The sequence below is a fragment of the Palaemon carinicauda genome, chromosome 44, assembly GCF_036898095.1.
Source record: "Palaemon carinicauda isolate YSFRI2023 chromosome 44, ASM3689809v2, whole genome shotgun sequence".
Lineage (NCBI taxonomy): Eukaryota > Metazoa > Arthropoda > Malacostraca > Decapoda > Palaemonidae > Palaemon > Palaemon carinicauda.
This window is the reverse complement of record NC_090768.1, coordinates 8,284,858-8,305,324: the sequence shown is the minus strand read 5'-3', so window position 1 is coordinate 8,305,324 and position 20,467 is coordinate 8,284,858. Positions and strand designations below refer to the sequence as shown.

At 40.3% G+C, this 20,467-nt stretch overlaps 2 protein-coding genes across 3 annotated transcripts in view; one reads left to right on the top strand and one right to left on the bottom strand.

Annotated features, from left to right (window-relative positions):
- Positions 1 to 20,467, top strand: part of SCAR (wiskott-Aldrich syndrome protein family member 3 SCAR) — a 92,337-nt gene that overhangs the window by 9,164 nt on the left and 62,706 nt on the right. The window lies entirely within an intron of this gene.
- The window catches only part of LOC137634328 (pre-mRNA-processing factor 17), a 33,196-nt gene continuing 19,057 nt past the window's right edge, over positions 6,329 to 20,467 (bottom strand). For both annotated transcript variants that reach the window (XM_068366710.1, XM_068366711.1), the window contains 2 exons: positions 9,287 to 9,503; positions 6,329 to 7,712 (listed from right to left, as the gene is read on the bottom strand). In XM_068366710.1, coding sequence (XP_068222811.1) covers positions 6,370 to 7,712; positions 9,287 to 9,503 — 1,560 coding nt within the window. In that variant the 3' untranslated portion in view covers positions 6,329 to 6,369. The remainder of the gene's footprint in view (positions 7,713 to 9,286; positions 9,504 to 20,467) is intronic.

The window sequence follows — 20,467 nt, the reverse complement described above, 5'->3', positions numbered from 1 at the left end:
GCGCGCCCCTCCGTTCAAAAACAAGAGGAACCCTCCGACGCCCGAAAAGATACGAAGATTGATCATCAGCCCTCTACACCGCCCGATGTCTTGGTGGGGGGGTGAGTACTTGTAAGGACACCGATCCCTTCGTCGTCCAGAAAATCGACAAACTACTTATTTATTTGAATTCTCTTTTCGCCACACTGTGGTTTCCCATGTATATATATTCCGCTCTACCAGAGCTACATTTTGACATATGTATCATTTCATAACATGTTTCTGTTAACCCATAATTCATATATTTGTAAGTGTAAGAAAACACATATATTTTGGCGGGCGCTTCAATCTGATTTGGCGCCAGCGTCATCCTACCTTTCCGTCCGCACCTTGTAATATACTCCCGTGCACATTTGAATAAAGTATCAGTTGATCTTGGTGACGCTTGTCTCACTGTCCTTACAGGTACACTATTGCCCCAGGTGGAATGTGTGTGTGAACAGTTATTGCATGGATGCACTTCCACAATTGTTAATGTCACCACAGCCACCATTAAGATCTTGAGCAGTATCCTGTGTTGAGTTTTCCTCTTTTGTAAGATGCAGATGATATCAAAGTGTGGTGTAACTGAGTTCTCTGGACCAGGTTTTCGATGAGGCAACACAAGCAGTATACCTGGAAAGTTCACAAACCAGTTTTGAAGAAGCGTTAGACGATGCAATACTGGAGGTGTTTCCGTTATACTTTCATGATACCATATGATCATTTTTTTTTTCAAGAGTCTCTCTCTCTCTCTCTCTCTCTCTCTCTCTCTCTCTCTCTCTCTCTCTCTCTCTCTCTCTCTCTCTCTCTCTCTCTCTCTCTCTCTCTGAAAAAGTTTAGCTTTAACCTGGACCACCTGTTCTTATTAATGTACTTTTTTTTTCTGCAGATTGCGTGCATACTTTATTAATAAATTGTAAGCTATAGTCAAAACTTAAGTATTATCTGCCTTCAAGACTTGACTGAGCTACTACCGTAGTTTAAGGATTGTGTAAGGATTTATAGTTTAAAACTTTTTATTACTAAAATTGTCTCTTTTGAATTTGGTTAAAGGCTGGTGTATATGACAGTTTGTTAAAAAAAATCCAGTAATTCCTGGTATCAAAGATTACGTCACTTGTCTTAACCAGTTGTTTTCCTCCCAGTGATAGTTTTAGTTTATTTTAGTTTTACGATTAGGACAAAGGTCTCGTACCTTTGAAATTATTTCAGAGAGCTAATTACTATAATTCTAAAATGTTGAAATACTAAAAGGAATTTTCGCTTTCCAATTCTTTGTACGTTTGTTTGTTTGTTAGATGGTGTACTTTGTCACAGCCTTACTTATTACTGCGCGTTGAAAATTGTCAATTTGATTTTAGGTAGACTTCATGAATGAGATTCATAAGTAAAAGAGAGAGAGAGAGAGAGAGAGAGAGAGAGAGAGAGAGAGAGAGAGAGAGAGAGAGAGAGAGAGAGAGAGAGAGGGCGTTAATAAGTAGGAAGTCTTAACGATTGAACTGGGATTAAAAGTTTGATTCTTCTTGGTTGAACACATTTCGTACGACTCTTCGAAAAATAAATAACCAATACAAATTTGAATAATTATAAAGTGCTAAAGACATAAAATAACGAAACAAGAAGGCTGAAGGTATTAATTGCAAGCTGAACTGTTCAAAAAATATTGCTATTTTTTTTTTTTGCTTTGAAATCCAACAAGATCAGTCTCAAGATATTCCAGGAAAATTACAGATTTATGCACTTCCATGAAGTGGCTGGTGCATCAATTCCTTATTACATTCCAACCTGGACTAAACCTGGCAGTTTTTCTTTCTATTTCGTAATTCCTATCTTCTCTCACCATACCCTCATTCGTTATATTTACTTCCACATATTTATGTAAAACAACTATTTCTTTTATTCTACCACCCATAACACCATTAATTCCTAAGTACATATATTTATTAAGAATCTATACTCTCTAGAGGCTTGTCCATAACTTATTTGTTGTCTCTGCATTTTCATTGAACATTATCTTAGTTTTTACGTCTATTAATTTTCAGTCCTACATTTTTGCAAATCTTAAGTTAAGTTATTCCCCATTAATATTAATTCATACGTTTCCTCAATCTAAATTCTTAAAAACAGAACCAAAGGCTTTCTCGTTGTTTATAAATGCCATATATAGTGGTTTGTCATACTCTTGATTTTTCCATTAGTGAGTTAATTGCATGGGTATGGTCAGTTGTTGAAACCCACTTCTAAAGCCTATCTGCTATCTAGGTTGATTGAAGTCCTGCTGTCTTTCTATTCGGTTTAGCATGATTCTTCTTCTTCTTTTCCCACCTTTATGTGGGGTCGATGTTTCTGGCCAGCGTTCTCCATCTACCTCTCTCCCACACTTCAAATTAAAATAGCGTATATAATGTGTATATATATATATGTAATAATAAAATTTATATATATATATATATATATATATATATATATATATATATATATATATATATATATATGCACACTATATTATAAACATACATAATATATACTGCATGGATACAGTACATGTATATATACAAAAATATGTATTATTGTATACTGTAGTACCGGTAAAACATTTCACAGTATGAAGTGAAATGATGCTCAAGATAGGAAACACGTGTTAAGATCAGGTTTTAAGGTTTTGTTATATCCTAGTATCACATGCTCTTGTGACTTGAGGCGTTTCTATGTAGTTATATGTATTAGGGTTTATAAATTAATATACAAAGAATCTAACGATAGTCCTAACCAATTGCTATTACAATGGGTAAAAATAACCAATTGCTATTACTATGGGTAAAAACTTGGTAAAAGACCAGTTCTAATTTACTGCCTTTGAGCTTGGAAAAATATTTAATCATATTCTGAAGATTTTAGTATAGTATTAAACTGGCATTGTTTTAATTATGAAGCCAAATGAATAAATAAATATTCTTAATGACAAACGACAAAATCTTATAGCAACCATGACTCGTTACGTAAGCACTAAATAATTTTCTTTGATTGCATTAAACCAAATTGTGAAAAATTTAGATATCAAATTAAAATTTCTGCACCATGAAAAAGTGCAATAATCTCCCCAGTGATAGTTTTACTTATGGGAAATTTAATGTCAAATTTATCTTTTAAATCATTGATTGCATGTCTTTCTGTCTTTAGAATCTAAACAGTATTTGGGTATTTGTCAAACAAGATTGCCCTTAACCAGAGTGTATTCTATATTATTGAAAGTTTTATATTATTTTTTTATTTCATATCTATCATTAATTCATTATAACAGGCTTCAGTGATGTAAGATAATTGCTAAGTTTTTAGGTTCAATTCAGCCCAAGTTGTTGTAGTCTTAATAGCTTTATCTGTCTTCATATCATTTATTATTTTTAACTGTGTAGTATTATAAAATTAATGTGCTATTGAAAGGAAGCCTAAAAAAGTAAGGGTAAATAAACAACTATTTTACAAACACCTATCATATTTACATCCATAAATATTTCAATATACATAATAGAATTATGTATTGTAATTTATTACAAAAGTTATTTACAAATATGTACACGTATTATATACAAAACCAATCAGTAGTATAATGAGTTGTTAAAAATGTCTTTTGAAATACATTTCACTGCTAAATCTATATCAAGAGTTCACACTGAAATGATACAAGCCTGAATTTAAACATTCTCAAAATGAGTTAACCCTTTTAACCCCCAAAGAACGTACTGGTACGTTTCACAAAACTCATACCTTTACCCCCATGGACGTACCGTTACGTCCTTGCAAAAAAATGCTATAAATTTTTTTTTTTTTTCATATTTTAGATAAATTTTTGAAAAAATTCAGGCATTTTCCAAGAGAATGAGACCAACCTGACCTCTCTATACAAAAATCAAGGCTGTTAGAGCAATTTAAAAAATATATACTACAAAATGTGCTGGGGAAAATATAACCCCTTGGGGGTTAAGGGTTGGAAATTTCCAAAGAGCCTGGGGGTAAAAGGGTTAATTTACTCGTTCTTAATAGCCTCTTATGGATAACTTCTCGACAGAGCTAGTGGAATATATATATCTTTATTTTCACCCATACTCCATGGCAAAGGGATTCTTATTGTGTTTTGAGCTGAGGCATGTAGGAAATACAGTATGCAGATCTTACTTAATTCAATTCTACTTTGATGTACGTACAGTGATAGTAATTACCCAGAATAAAAAATACCATTGACAGGACAAGCAGATATTTCTAATGAAATAACAATAAAAAGATCTTTTATATGATAAATTACAACAAAATATCAAGACAATGAACAATTATAAACTAAATATGACTACATATCTATCCACTTAAACTTCAAAACATGAAAATAACATAGTCATAACTGTTAAACATTCCTCCAATTATGAGTTTGCGAAAGCATAAAATATATTTCATCATAATGAGAATAGAACTTTCCTGAACATTCTAATTCAGTACAGTTTATGTTAGAAACATTACATAATACCACTTAAATAGACAAGCTTTTTCACAAATTTCTAACTGAAATTATGTCATTTGGTCTGTATCACTGTCATAGCTAAATTACACCACGCTGGCAACAGAAACAACTGAGACCTGTACTCTTAAAGCACACTGTAAATAGCTAAGAGAATAAATATATGATCTACAAACTGTACTTGTGTCTGAAATCAATTAAAAGGATTACAAATTACCCCAAATGACCTATTATAGGTATGACAAACAATATTTGAATTGATAAGAAATAACAATCCTTTAGGGTGCACAAAATAGTTCTTGTTTATTAAAGATATATTTATGGAAGATGAAATGAATATCCTAAGTTATGCATATGATTACAGTACAATTACATAAGATACTTGTAAGATTTTTCACAAAAAACAAAAACATATAGGAGGAATACAAAACATTAATAAGTTCCACAAATTAGAAAATGTAATACAAAATGGCACCCTACACAAACTATACAAATAGCTCCAAATCTCACTCTGTTGTAGGATGTGATGAAATCATCATGTATTGAATCATGGTTGTTCTTTTTACCTGGCAATGTTTCTATTTTCACAGGAGAATTATTTGCACTATGGTCATCAGTTAAAATGACTGAAAACATGCTTCCACATATATTCAAAAATTTTTTAATGTCTAGGAGTGTTTTAAAAGAGATTAGGTTTTAATGTTGGGATATGATAGATAGCTACTTTTATGGATATTCAGGAGAATGGTGATGCTGATAAGCAGCCATGTCTTTATCTACCATGATCAAACTAAATAATGTATAAATGAATATTCCCCTAAATCGGTTACCTTTATGAAATGGGAAGATTTGTGGAATAATTGATTTGATGTCTATAAATTGATGCAATTGCACATACAGTACTATTTATTTAGTGATTATTTCAGAGCATCAAATTGAAATCTTTTATTGTAATTCATCAACATCCACCCTTTTGGCAACTTAAATTGAATGATAATGATGATAATTTTCTATTTTCTATACACTCTTAGTTGCCTATAATGTTCAACTAAGTACAGGTTCTAAATTACTGGTGCTCTTTGTCCACTTAATCTAAGTTAACTTAGATAAGCATCTTACAATTAAAAAGTTATTTCGACAGATAACACTACCTGATGAGCTTCATTATTTCAAAATTTTACTTTATAAATCTTGAAACCCCAAACTAAAACTTGATGCAAAAAAGATTATCATAAAAGCTGTCAAGTCAAGTACTTCATCAACCACTTATACCTTTAATACCTACATGGAAAAGAATAAATAGCATAGGAATTAATTCTGATAGAGCTAAGACGATCTTGGATTAACTGAAAATAAATTTTGGGAGCATTTCTTAATTTCTGATAAATATAAACTGTCAATATGTATACCGTAAAAATACCATCACTTACTATACTTTCCAAGATATTTTACTAATGGCAGCATATTGCACTGAACTATGTAACATTTGTCAATATTTGGAACTTTTGAAGACAATAACAAAGTCCACATTGGTGTCAAGAACAAACATCATAAAGAAATTTCCCCTTATCAACCTTAATAAAATGGACTTTGATACACAATTGACAGGTATAATTCTATATGTGAAACATGAAATAATGGAATGCATACAAAACACACTATGTACTGTAATTCAGAAGATAGCAACAGCTCAAATTGCTGTCTACCATCAAGAAACTTCAACAAATGCCTTGCAATACAACTTGCAATGACTGAATGGAAAAAAATTATGAAAATATTAAGATGAAAACTAATTTTATAAAAAACCTATTGTAATAAATTTTCAGCACAGAAATAACACATTAATCCCAGTATTTTATGAGTCCGTCCCATCCTGCAGTGGCAATCTTACTTGTCTCATGAGGGTGCCATAAAATTCCAATGCAAACATCATCGTGAGCTTTCCACTTTTGATACAACTTAGTGGTTTTCCAGTCCCACACATATGCTTTACCATCGGCGTCACCTGAAACTAGATAAGACATGTCTGGTGAAAAGTCCAGAGTACAAGCATATCCAGCAACCATGTGTCCTGTAAATGTTTTTTTGCGATTCATTTTGAAACGATCTAGGGCAGAGAATATTACTATCTTATTGTCCATACTCTGACATGCTAACCATTTTTTATTTGGTGAAAGGGTCACTGCTGGCATAGAATGCATAGTAGGGTCTGCAATGTACTTAAAATCCACTGGGATATCCCACTCCCACACACGTAAACTTTTATCATCTGATGTTGACACAAATCTTCTGTTCTCATCAATAAAGGTAATGGAATTAACAGCACCTAAGTGCCGATCATACTCTTGCACGATCTCGCCAGTCCGTATATCCCAACAAACTATCTTCTTATCAGAAGTACCAGCCACAAAGAGATTTTGCTTATCTTCATCAGGATGAAATTTAACACAGTAAGGGATTTTTCTACTCGTAAATCTAGAAATACAATCTCCTGTCTCAGTGTCCCAAAGTTTAATAAACCTGTCATACCCTGCTGAAAGGAACTGTTTTCCTTCTATATCAAAGCAAGCATCTCTGACTGCTTGCTTATGACCCATGTAAGTTCTTATACAACGACGACTGTTGAACACCTCCCAGATTTTAATCTTCGTGTCCATCGAACAAGACAGCATCAAATGTCCTGACCTTGGGAACCATCTTATTGCAGAAACTCCCTTGTTATGCCCCTTCCAAGTGTGAATCAATTTCTTGGGCATGAAACATTTTTCTGGAGGCTCTGGGGATTTCAAGTTTACTCCCACATCTTGTGGAATATGCAAGAAAGATCTGCCTTGATAATCATAAGCATCCTTAATATGTAAAAGTGATTTTTCCTCAATGGGTTTATCATCTGTTTGTTTCCCTCGTTTCTGTCGTTTAGCTAAAATCTCATCTAAAGCATGTTGCTCTTCTTCTGATGGTCTCATTACTGTCTGTTCATTTTCATATTTGGCCCATGGCCCTTGGAATCCATCAATATCACTAGCATCATCATTTTTGTCACGCTTGCGTTTTGGTATTTGGTCGGGCTTGTGTTTGGTTTCAAATACTGTAATGCCTGAAGTTTCCTTTGCTGCAGACACATCGCCCACATATCTACGACCGTCATCAGGATTCCCTGATATAGATGGATCAACGGCATAACCTGAAATATACAAAGGCAAATTTAATACAACGTAACATCTCCATTTTTTCTTGAAAAACATGTTGATTTAAAATTTTACACTAGACTCGCAATCTATCCACAAAAATCAACAGAATTCTTTCCAATGATATATGAAAAAACTAAATACAGCTGCTCAATCGCAATCTGATAATAAATTCTGATAGCTTTGATTACTATGAATTCTCGCTTTAAGTAACTTCAGTCACATCTCACTCTTGTTATCTAACTGACTAATATTACTAATAAACAATAACCTTCCTACATAAACTACAATTCTATTTTTTTATGTGAAACATAACAGCACATTACCAACAGGAATTAAACTCCAAATTTATTTTTCTAAAATTCTTGAAAAAATAAATGTATTGCATTTTAATGTATTATATATTACAGTAGTGCAATTGCAAAATTTTCTTCAATTTTGTCATCACTTTTCATTGACCAAGAACAAAAATGTACTGTAAATAATAAACTAATTGTAATTATAATTAGTACAGTATTCTACAAAGATTGGCTGACTTTCCTAGATGAAGGTTTATCAACCTTTCCTCGATGTACATCCTAGTGATGCTATATGTATATTCTTTGCAAGCAATTTTTAAGGTTTTAAGATCTAATGGACCAAACAGAAGTAATATCAAGCAACTGCAAGGGAGATTTATATGAAAGCCATCTTTAATCCCAAGTGTCAAAGATGGTAATACTGTACTGTATACACGATTCTGTAACACCGGAATGCTTATGAACAGTCCTAGAGGACTTCATACAGTACAGTATATGAAAGCACAAAACTAATACTAATGATAAATAAACCAATATTATTACAGTATTGAATATATTGGGAGAAGTCCTCTTTAAAACATGAACTGTGAAAGATTATAACTAATTCAATTGTGTTAATATTTTTCTTCAATGATCACTTTTCAGCGTATACAGTAGACATACATTACGTCAGTTCTCCAATGAACATACCATAAAGAAAGTGGGTACGTTAGTGATTAATGATATTAGGCATTCATGCATAGTTATAATTGGCAAAGTCTGCATGAATAAACTGGGCGAGTGGTGTCAAGACTGATGTGTCAATTATCCCATCTGATTTACCCACTTTATAAATTTGTAATACTGTAGTTTCAAAATCAAATTTGTTTGTTACAGTATGGAAAAGATGTTACATTAGCAGGGGGTTTAAGGCTCTTGTTATATTGGGTTTCAGGGCACACTTATAAAGGTTGTCCTTAGCCTCACTATTAGTTTCTGCATCCTTCAAAATAAAATCCCTTGTAGACCCCCCCCCTTGGTCATGATCTACTTTTTGATTAAGGATGCAGAATTTATAATCCAAAACAAATGGATAAAGTTATATATTGTACTTAATTTGTCTGTGTGATACTGGTGAACCTTCAATAATGCTGTTATAAAAAGGTTATAAATGCAAATATCTCTCCTGTAAGGGCTCAATTCTAAATGTTAACTAATGAAACACATGGTCACACTATCAGTTAATATATATACAATTTATGTAAATTACAAGGACATGTTATTCAACTTACCGTAGGAAGTGAAAGTACGTCTTTGTGATTCAAATTCAAACGCATTGAAATGAGCGGGTTCTACATATCCAGCAAGTGTGTTTCGAGGAGCCTCTTGGTATTTAGATTCTTCTGGTCTGAGTGGACCAAGAGTTGGTGCAAATAGTTCTTCATACTTAGGGTTGTACTTTAACTCGTTCTCCCGAGGATCAATGTGACGTCTATCATCTAGTTCTTTCTGTAAATGTATTAAAATATCAAATTAGACTTGCAGTCCTCCAGTGATTACTATACAGTACATCTTGGCATTCCAATTCAGACCAATATTCTAAAGAAAATATTTTAGCTAGTGCATAGTATTTAACCTATCCCCATTAAGTATCTTGGAGAAGCAAAACACTGCTAACCAGGTATTTTTCATAGCTAACAAAATATACCGTATCTTGATAGACATTTTTCTTTATATTGCTATTACTATAGATCATAATATGACAAATTTGGAAATATGTATTTTTCCAAGCCAAACAAACCTGTAGTTCTTTATGTAGGAGATACATTCAGTGCGAGCTAGTGTTCAAGCCATGAAAATTTAGAGCAAGGTGGCACCCAACCTCCCGGCAGAAGTGGGGGGGGGGAGCAGACATTCCTTCAATTGCCTTCACACACACTACCTCAACCACTTCAGATTGCATACAGGACCTTACTGGGGGAAGGCAATGGAATGAGTTTGTGTAAAGGACTACAGGCTGGATAACCTCCAGACAGGAAGTCACATATGAACTACCCTGTGGTACATCTTCATGTCTGGTTGACATAGAAGGTGGGCCACAAAGAGTTCTCTCTCAGAACCTTGACTAACAGATATAGCAGCAGATCAGGATACAGCAAAGCTAAAAGCCAATGATGAGCCAGAAAGGTCTGAATCTCTACAGCAGCCAACAAACACACTTGAGAGAGAGAGACTTCCTGTCTGTTGACAGATGCCACCAAGGCTGCGCTGCCTATTAACACAACTAAATGGCCCCTCAGTCAATCCAGAATGTATGAAGAACTATCAATGGTGCAATCATCTCCAGAATATTCATGTGCAGGTGAAGGTAATCTGCTGTCCACACATCTAAAGTGAATAGGTCCTACTGGTGGGCACCATTCTTTTCCCTTGATACGCCAGATCACAGGAGAATGTCTAGAGGAGAGAAGAGGAGTTTAAAGAAACTCCAGTTGTTGAGCTACCATATCAGGTCTAACCTAAATTCCTGGCTTATGGGCATAGGATGAGAGGGGGGAACCATGGAGGCTGACCATTATTGTTTAAACACTACTAAATTGAATGTTGGAGGAGGCACGAGCTTCCAAGGGCGAGTATCCTTCCGCCCCGGAGCGCCCTGACATGGTAACGGAGAGAGGGGGAACTACGCAAAATTCTTGGTCGGTAAATGACGAGATCCCAGATCCTCCTAAGAAAGTAGTTCGAGGTAAGTACTCCGTGTTGGAACAACTCATTATTCCAAAACAACTCCAGCAAGTCCAAATCAAGGCATTCTAAACAACTCTATTATCAAAAGACAAAATTGTGCCTTCAGGAAATGTCAAGGTTCCTTCTTGAGAGCCATTGTGCTTATGAATTAGATCAATGATCTCAAGTGCTTTTTCCAACTCAACTTACATAAGTTTTGAGACTACTGTACATGGCCATCAAGTCTCAGAAAGCCCCATGCTCCCTGAGAAGATTAACTCCCCAGAAAGGGTCAAGACACATTAGTGAATACTCTTGTTAATATGAGGCTTGGGGCTAAGAACCACGCAGCTGAGGATAAAGCAAAGTAGCGTGCAATCTTACCAATTCTTTCTTCGTCCTTAGCAAAGGATTTGGCAACACACACTCCCGAGGAGAGAGAAATGGTAGTAGTGACTTATTGTATGAAACTCTTATCTATCAGTCTTGAAGGACTTATCGTCCAATAAGGGAAAAGGAAGGGCAGGGGCCATGTTTTCTTCTGATTGGTATTGTGTTGTGTACTGTGCAAAGTCAGCTGACTGACTATGTCTCTGAGATCAAGGGAACATGAGGCTCGTCAATACAGGGATCCGAATATGAGCAGCTCGCACATTCCAGAGAGGGCACCCAGGAATCATGTCTCCTCAACTGGTCTTGAGGATACATCTTTCCTTGGGGGGAGCATGCTAAGTAAGGTGAGCGCAAATCCATGGGATGAGTGTGAGTGTGTGCGCACTGCATAGTTGCTAATACTAAGTGCGTGCCATAGGACCATTAATGTTAAGCTCGATAGTGTGAGAGCAGAATGTTGTGTGCGTATCGGGAAGAAGCCGAGCATAGACAAGTTCTGCCGAGCAGGGTTTCCAATCTAGTCGGGAAAGAGAGCTTGTTCTTTCCGAGCCATCTTCCAAACTTGGACAATCGGGAAAGTCTGATTCAAGAGCGAAATATTAGCCGGCCCAAGAACAATGTCATAAGAAGCTAATGTTCATTCCCCTTCCGAGGGATTAAGTCCACAGGTGTATCAGTGTCGAACCTGAGAACAAGATTTCAATACCTCAAAAAAAAAAAAAAAAATTTAAAAACCAAGTTTGCCCAACTGTAGACATCCTATGGCAGCAAACAATTACAACCACACTGGAAAGAAAAATGTTATTTTCATTAGTAAAATAAATTTTTGAATATACTTACCCGATAATCATGTAGCTGTCAACTCCGTTGCCCGACAGAATTCTACGGGAGGGATACGCCAGCTATCACTATACTAGAAGGGGGTGTACTCACCAGCGCCACCTGTGGCCAGGTACTGCAGTACTTCTTGTTGACACCACCTCACTTTTTCCTCGGTCCACTGGTTCTCTATGGGGAGGAAGGGTGGGTCAATTAAATCATGATTATCGGGTAAGTATATTCAAAAATTTATTTTACTAATGAAAATAACATTTTTCAATATTAAACTTACCCGATAATCATGTAGCTGATTCACACCCAGGGGGGTGGGTGAAAACCAGTGTACATGACTAAAGGATAGCTAAGTATCCCGTATTTCATATAATCAGTTATTTCAGAATAACAATGAAATAATAAGTACCTGGTAAGGAAGTCGACTTGAACCGTTACTCTGCCTTTATTAAGTTCGTCTTCCTTACTGAGCGCAGCGTTCCTCTTAGGAGGCTGAATCAACTCTAAGGTGCTAAAGTATACAGGGCTGCAACCCATACTAAAGGACCTCTACACAACCTCTAACCCAGGCGCTTCTCAAGAATGAATTGACCACCCGCCAAATCAAAAAGGATGCGGAAGGCTTCTTAGCCTACCGTAACAACCCAAAAAACAACAATAAAAGCATTCAAGAGAAAGGTTAAAAAAAAGGTTATGGGATTAAGGGAATGTAGTGGCTGAGCCCTCACCTACTACTGCACTCGCTGCTACGAATGGTCCCAGGGTGTAGCAGTTCTCGTAAAGAGACTGGACATCTTTAAGATAAAATGATGCAAACACTGACTTGCTCCTCCAATAAGTTGCATCCATAATGCTCTGCAGAGAACGGTTCTTATTAAAGGCCATCGAAGTGGCTACGGCTCTCACTTCGTGGGTCCTTACCTTCAGCAAAGCAAGGTCTTCATCCTTCATGTGAGAATGGGCTTCTCTAATCAGAAGCCTTATATAATACGAAACTCCATTTTTGGACATGGGCATCGAAGGTTTCTTGATTGCACACCATAAGGCTTGACTGTCCTCGTATAGGTTTTGACCTATTAAGATAATATTTCAGAGCTCTGACAGGGCAAAGAACTCTTTCTAGCTCGTTACCTACCATGTTGGAAAGGCTAGGAATTTCAAACGATCTAGGCCAAGGACGTGAAGGAAGTTCATTCTTAGCTAAAAATCCGAGCTGTAAAGAACATGTTGCAGATTCGGATGTGAACCCAATGTTCTTGCTGAAGGCATGAACCTCACTGACTCTTTTAGCTGTTGCAAGGCAGACGAGGAAAAGAGTCTTGAGGGTAAGGTCCTTGAAGGAAGCTGACTGGAGAGGTTCGAACCTAGGAGACATAAGGAACCTTAAGACTACGTCTAGATTCCAGCCTGGAGTGGGTAAACGACGTTCTTTAGAAGTCTCAAAAGACTTAAGGATGTCTTGAAGGTCCTTGTTGGAAGAAAGGTCCAAACCTCTGTGGCGGAGAACTGAAGCCAACATACTTCTGTACCCTTTAATCGTAGGAGCCGAAAGGGATCTCTCATTCCTTAGATGTAATAGGAAGTCAGCTATTTGGGTTACAGAGGTATTGGTAGAGGAAACTGCATTGGCTCTACACCAGCTTCGGAAGACTTCCCACTTGGATTGGTAGACTCTACGAGTGGATATCCTCCTTGCTCTGGCAATCGCACTGGCTGCCTCCTTCGAAAAGCCTCTAGCTCTAGCGAATCTTTCGACAGTCTGAAGGCAGTCAGACGAAGAGCGTGGAGGTTTGGGTGCACCTTGTCTACGTGAGGTTGACGTAGAAGGTCCACTCTTAGAGGGAGAGTCCTGGGGACGTCGACCAGCCATTGTAGTACCTCTGTGAACCATTCTCTTGCAGGCCAAAGGGGAGCAACCAGCGTCAGCTGTGTCCCTTCGTGCGAGACGAACTTCTGAATGACTCTGTTGATGATCTTGAACGGTGGGAATGCGTAAAGGTCGAGATGGGACCAATTCAGCAGAAAAGCATCCACATGAACTGCTGCTGGGTCTGGAACTGGGGAACAGTACAAAGGAAGCCTCTTGGTCATGGAGGTGGCAAACAGATCTATCGTAGGCTGACCCCACAAGGTCCAAAGTCTGTTGCACACGCTCTTGTGAAGGGTCCATTCCGTGGGGATGACTTGATCTTTTCTGCTTAGGCGATCTGCTGCGACGTTCATGTTGCCCTGAATGAACCTCGTTACTAGAGTGAGGTTTAGACTTCTTGACCAAATGAGGAGGTCCCTTGCTATCTCGTACAGGTTCCTCGAATGGGTCCCTCCCTGCATGGAGATGTAAGCCAAGGCTGTGGTGTTGTCGGAGTTCACCTCCACCACCTTGCCTAGCAGGAGGGACTTGAAGTTCATTAGGGCCATATGAACTGCCAGTAGCTCCTTGCAGTTGATGTGGAGCGTTTCCTGTTCCCTGTTCCATGTTCCCGAGCATTCCTGTCCGTTCAAGGTCGCGCCCCAGCCCGAGTCTGATGCATCCGAGAAGAGATGAAGATTGGGGGTCTGAATCGCTAACGATAGGCCCTCCTTGAGAAGGAGGTTGGTCTTCCACCACAAGAGAGTGGTCTTCATCTCTTTGGTGACAGGGATAGAGACTGCTTCGAGCGTCAAATCCTTGTCCCAATGAGCTGCTAGATGGAATTGGAGAGGGCGGAGGTGGAGTCTCCCTAACTCGACGAACAGGGCTAATGATGACAGGGTCCCTGTGAGACTCATCCACTGTCTCACCGAGCAACTGTTCCTCTTCAGCATGCTCAGGATGCAATCTAGGGCTTGGCTTATCCTTGGGGCCGATGGAAAAGCCCGAAAATCCTGACTCCGAATCTCCATTCCCAGGTAAACTATGGATTGGGAGGGAATGAGCTGGGACTTTTCTAAGTTGACTAACAGACCCAGTTCCTTGATCAAGTCTAAAGTCCAGTTGAGACTCTCCAGACAGCGACGACTCGTGGAGGCTCTCAACAGCCAGTCGTCTAAATAAAGGGAGGCTCTGATGTCCGATAAGTGGAGGAATTTTGCAATATTCCTCATCAGATGCGTAAACACCATAGGAGCTGTGCTTAGGCCAAAACACAGGGCTTGGAATTGGTACACAACCTTTCCAAAAACGAATCTCAGGAAAGGTTGGGAGTCTGGATGAATAGGAACGTGAAAGTAAGCGTCTTTCAGATCCAACGAGACCATCCAGTCCTCCTGCCTGACCGCTGCTAGGACCGACTTCGTCGTCTCCATAGTGAACGTCTGCTTGGTGACATAAGCATTGAGCGCGCTGACGTCCAGCACCGGTCTCCAACCTCCTGTCTTCTTGGCCACCAGAAAGAGACGGTTGTAGAAGCCCGGGGATTGATGGTCCCGGACTATAACCACTGCCTTCTTCTGTAACAGGAGCGACACCTCCTGGTGCAACGCTAGCCTCTTGTCCTTTTCCTTGTAGTTGGGAGAGAGGTTGATGGGAGAAGTGGTCAGAGGGGGTTTGCGGCAGAATGGTATCCTGTAACCCTCCCTTAGCCACCTGACAGACTGGGCGTCTGCACCTCTCCTTTCCCAAGCTTGCCAGAAGGTCTTGAGTCTGGCTCCTACTGCTGTCTGGAGAGGAGGAGAGTCAGTGTTTGCCTTTTGAAGTCTTGGGACCTTTCCTAGACTTGCTCCTGGAAGAGTCTGGACGGGAGCTTCCTCGGCTGGGGGCTCTGCCACGAAAGGGCGGAATAAACCTTGTAGCAGGAGTATCAGCCACTGTGGTGCGGTAAGTCCTGGGAACTGAGGGAGCAACCTTAGTCTTACGAGCTGAAGAGGCCACAAGATCATGAGTGTCCTTCTGAATCAGGGCCGCAGACAAATCCTTGATAAGCTCTTCGGGAAACAAGAACTTAGAAAGCGGAGCAAAAAGGAGTTGAGACCTTTGACAAGGTGTGATGCTGGAAGAAAGAAAGGTGCAAAGTTGCTCCCTTTTCTTAAGAACTCCTGACACAAACATTGAAGCAAGCTCGCCAGACCCATCCCGAATTGCTTTATCCATGCAGGACATTAACAGCATGGCCGAGTCCTTGTCCGCAGGGGAGGTCTTCTTGCTTAGGGCCCCCAGGCACCAGTCTAGAAAATTGAACATCTCAAAGGCACGAAATACACCCTTTAGGAAGTGGTCTAAATCGGAGAAGGTCCAGCAAACCTTAGAGCGCCTCATTGCTGATCTACGAGGAGAGTCGACCAAACTTGAGAAGTCAGCCTGGGCAGAGGCAGGGACTCCCAAGCCTGGTTCCTCTCCTGTGGCATACCATACGCCTGCCTTAGAAGTGAGCTTAGTAGGTGGGAACATAAAGGAAGTCTTCCCTAGTTGCTGTTTAGACTGCAACCACTCCCCTAATATTCTTAAAGCTCTCTTAGATGACCTAGCAAAGACGAGCTTAGTATAAGTTGACTTAACAGGTTGCATGCCCAGCGAAAACTCAGATGGAGGAGAGCGGGGGGTAGCAGAAACAAAATGGTCCGGGTATACCTCTCTGAAAAGAGCCAGGACCTTACGAAAGTCAATGGGTAGAGGAGAAGACTTGGGTTCTTCCACGTCTGATGAGGGATCCAGGTGCGCAGCTTCCTCCTCAGAAACCTCATCACCAGAGTGTAGCGAAGTGAGAGGTAATGTAACAGTGGTATGCTGAACAGCAGAATCTGAACAAGCGGGTGCATAAACGCTAGTGGTTTCATCCTCAAGTCTCTGTTGTTGAGTTAAAACCTGAGGTTCAGGCTGCAAAGACTGGTCAGGAAGAGTAGAGGAAGGTAGGCGCATGGGTTGAGGTGGCTGACTCCTAGCATGAGTTTCTTGTCTCAAGAGTTGCGCTTGCTGTAAGGGTAGCGGATGCGCAGTAGCAGGTTCCTGAGGAACGAGTTGAGGTTCCTGAGGTGTGAGCTGCGAGAGTTGAGGTAGCGGCTGCGCAGAACGCAGTTCTTGTCTCGCGAGTTGAGGTTCCTGAGGTGCTAGCCTAAGGAGTTGAGGCTCTCGCCTTGAGGAGGGTTGAGGTCGCTGCAGCGAGTGCTGAGGTGGCTGCCTCATGGATGGAAGAGGTTGTCGTACCTCAAGAGATTGTTGCCTCGCTGGTGGAACCGCAGGCGGAAGCGGAGGAAGTAAGGCATAAGACTCCTGCTCCCATTGCTGAGGTTGCCTTAAGGAAGGCGGAGGTTGCTGCACACCGCTGGTAACTGGCAACTCAGTACGCGGTAAGGTATCCTGAGGAACCTCAACTTCGTACGCCTGGCAGACTGGACTGCGGTGAGGCAGAGCGATCGCAGGAGGAGGTGTAACCTTCTCAGCCTGACACTCACGCATTAAGACCGCAAGCTGTGACTGCATGGACTGCAGCAAAGTCATCTTGGGGTCGACAGACGCTAAGGTCTGCTGAGGCAAAGCCTTAACAGACGATGAGGTCTGTTGCGGCATCACCTTACCTCTCTTAGGAGGTGTGCAGTCACCTGATGACTGCGGAGAGTCAGAGCTAATCCAATGACTGCAACCAGGTTGTAGAACTCTTGAGGTCTGGACTTTGCGTTTGAGAGGTCTTGAGACCTGAGTCCAGCGTTTTCTCCCTGACATTTCTTCTGCAGACGAGTAAAAGACGGGCTCAATCGTCTGCGGGTGGGAGTGACGGTCTCTGTAAGACACGCCCGCAACCACCGAGGATACTTCTGTGCGCCGATCAAGGCCTGCCGAACCCTTTTGCCCTTCGACATTGCTTCTCCCCTGGGCTTGGGAGCTTGCAAGAGGTCCCGGACTGGGAGGACGACTGGCACGCACAGAAGTACCCTCACGCACCACACTGACACTGACACTAGCACTTGGCACTGCACTGACACTAGCACTTGGCACTGCACTGACACTAGCACTTGGCACAGCACTGGCACTATCAACTCCCACTGCACTTTTGACCTTAAGTTCTTTGACTTCTGCCATAAGAGACTTATGGTCACTAACCACCGATTCCACTTTGTCACCTAAAGCCTGAATGGCACGCAAAACATCGGACATATCAGGTTGAGCACAAATAGAAGGTTCGGGGGTAGCCACTACAGGGGGAGGAAAAGGTTGAGGATCATGAGGTGAGGAAAAAAGTGAAGAGCGAGAAGAACTCCTCCTAACTCTCTCTCTCTCTAACTTGGTTGAATATTTCAGGAATCGAACAAATTCAAGTTCCGAAAGTCCGGCGCATTCCTCACATCGATCTTCCAACTGACAGGGTCTTTCCCTACAGTCAGAACAAGCGGTGTGAGGATCAACCGAGGCCTTCGGAACACGCCTATTACAAGACCTACATCGTCTATGGGGTGGGGCTTGTGAAAGGTCAGACATCTTGAATCAAAGAGTTAGTCAAGGGGGATTCCAAATCAAGCAAAAAGATCGTTAACCATTAATCAAAACCAAATAAAAGCTATCTAAGCTAATTAGAAAAGTTTCCAGTATAGCGAAAGCTGAAATCTTAGAGAAATACTCTACCAAAAACCGTGAACAATACTCCAAAATCATAAGCGTATCCCAGAATGTCTTGCCGGAAGCACGACAGAGGAAAAAGTGAGGTGGTGTCAACAAGAAGTACTGCAGTACCTGGCCACAGGTGGCGCTGGTGAGTACACCCCCTTCTAGTATAGTGATAGCTGGCGTATCCCTCCCGTAGAATTCTGTCGGGCAACGGAGTTGACAGCTACATGATTATCGGGTAAGTTTAATATTGAAAACCACAATTACACAACCAAGATAATCCAGCTAGTGGAAGAACATCTGTTCCCACTGACAGATAGAATCAGAGTGACAGCTTAGTGAGCAAACATGAGGGCATGGCTTCCCCGCTCCTAGCCACCTGTTTACACCTCGCTATAAAAGTTTAACTACCAAGTGCTCCAGCTTTGCTGATATCTATCCTATGTAAAGAACAAAGGTTTGTACTGTATTAATGCAGGAACAAATGTGCTTCTTAAAAATATTTAAATCCTATGGCAAGCCCAGAACACTCATAATGAAAGATACCTTTTGTGCATAAAAGCTGTTATTCATACAATATCCTGAGAATAACAATCAATATACATGGTTGGAGCATGCACGTAGCTACTATACACACAATCAATTGTGTTTATACACATGATAGTATTGCCTGCATATCTGATACCTATACAAATTAGTGGTGTTAAAATTATTAACTCAAACAATTAATAAAGGTATGAGTGAACAGTATCACCTAATTTTTCATAACTTATACTGTATTTGGATAAGCTTTAGTAGAAAGATTTTAATTTATACACATACAAGAATATTGTGTATTAAAAACTTGAGAAATGACATTTTAGGTTATGAATGGTACTATGTGGCAATTTTTGTTCCTATCACAAATTCACAAAAATGACAAATTCGAAGATAATTTGTATTTTTCCTAACCAAACAAACCTTAGCTATTTACATTGGGTTTACCTTTTAGCGCAGCTGAAATGACGAGCCAATAGTTTTAACGAGGGTTAATTACCCCCGCGCTAGTTAGCGGGGGATAGGGGAAGGGTAGCTTGCTACCCCTCCCCCCCCCCCACACACCGGTGACTTGCTTCACTTCACTTAGAGGTAGGACTTGACTTGGGGGTCAGGGATGGCGGGCACATATGTGTAAATAGCTAAGGTTTGTATGGTTAGGAAAAATACAAATTATCTTCGAATGTCATTTGTTCCGTAACCGAAATACAAACCACGCTATTTACATTAGGTGACTTACCCCTTAGGAAGGATGGAAAGTCCCCAGCCTTACTGACTTCGGCTTGCCCGGGGGCTCAATCCCTCAGTGAGCAGCATTAGAGAAAAGGAGCCCCTGCACCTCACAAGTTCCTAGCATCGCTAGGAACGAGTAATGAGTGGCCTACATAAGCAGTGTGTGGAGGAAAGTGTGACTCGTCCTATGAAGTTGACCTTGAGACCTTTAGATAGGAATCTAGGATAGGACGTTCCCAATACCACCTCGTCAGAGTATGGGGGACACAACAGTATTAAGCTTAATACTAGGAGCACAAAGAAGCATTGGTTACCTGCAGAGGTCGAGGTCAGCTATGCGAAGACCAGGATGCTGCTTCACCAAGAGAGGGGAGAATGAAGAAAGAAGTAAGGGTCAGACATACTCTTTCATTCACGCAGACTAAGACCGGGTAACAACGCCCTCAACCTACTGCTACTTGTCCAAAAAGGAGCCTGAGGTTAGACCAGCTGTTGTGCAGCCACCACAGGGCCGATAGAAAACGTATCGAGGCTCCTGTGGGTCACGTCTTGCAGGTAGTGGGCTGTGAAGGTCGTCTGACGCTTCCAGACCCTAGATGGAAGTACCTGCGTCACAGAGAAGTTTCTCTTGAAGGCCAGGGATGTAGCAACACCCCTGACATCGTGTGCCCTAGGGCGACGTGACGGAGGAGGGTCTGGATTCAAGGCATGGTGGATAACCCTTCGAATCCAAGCTGAG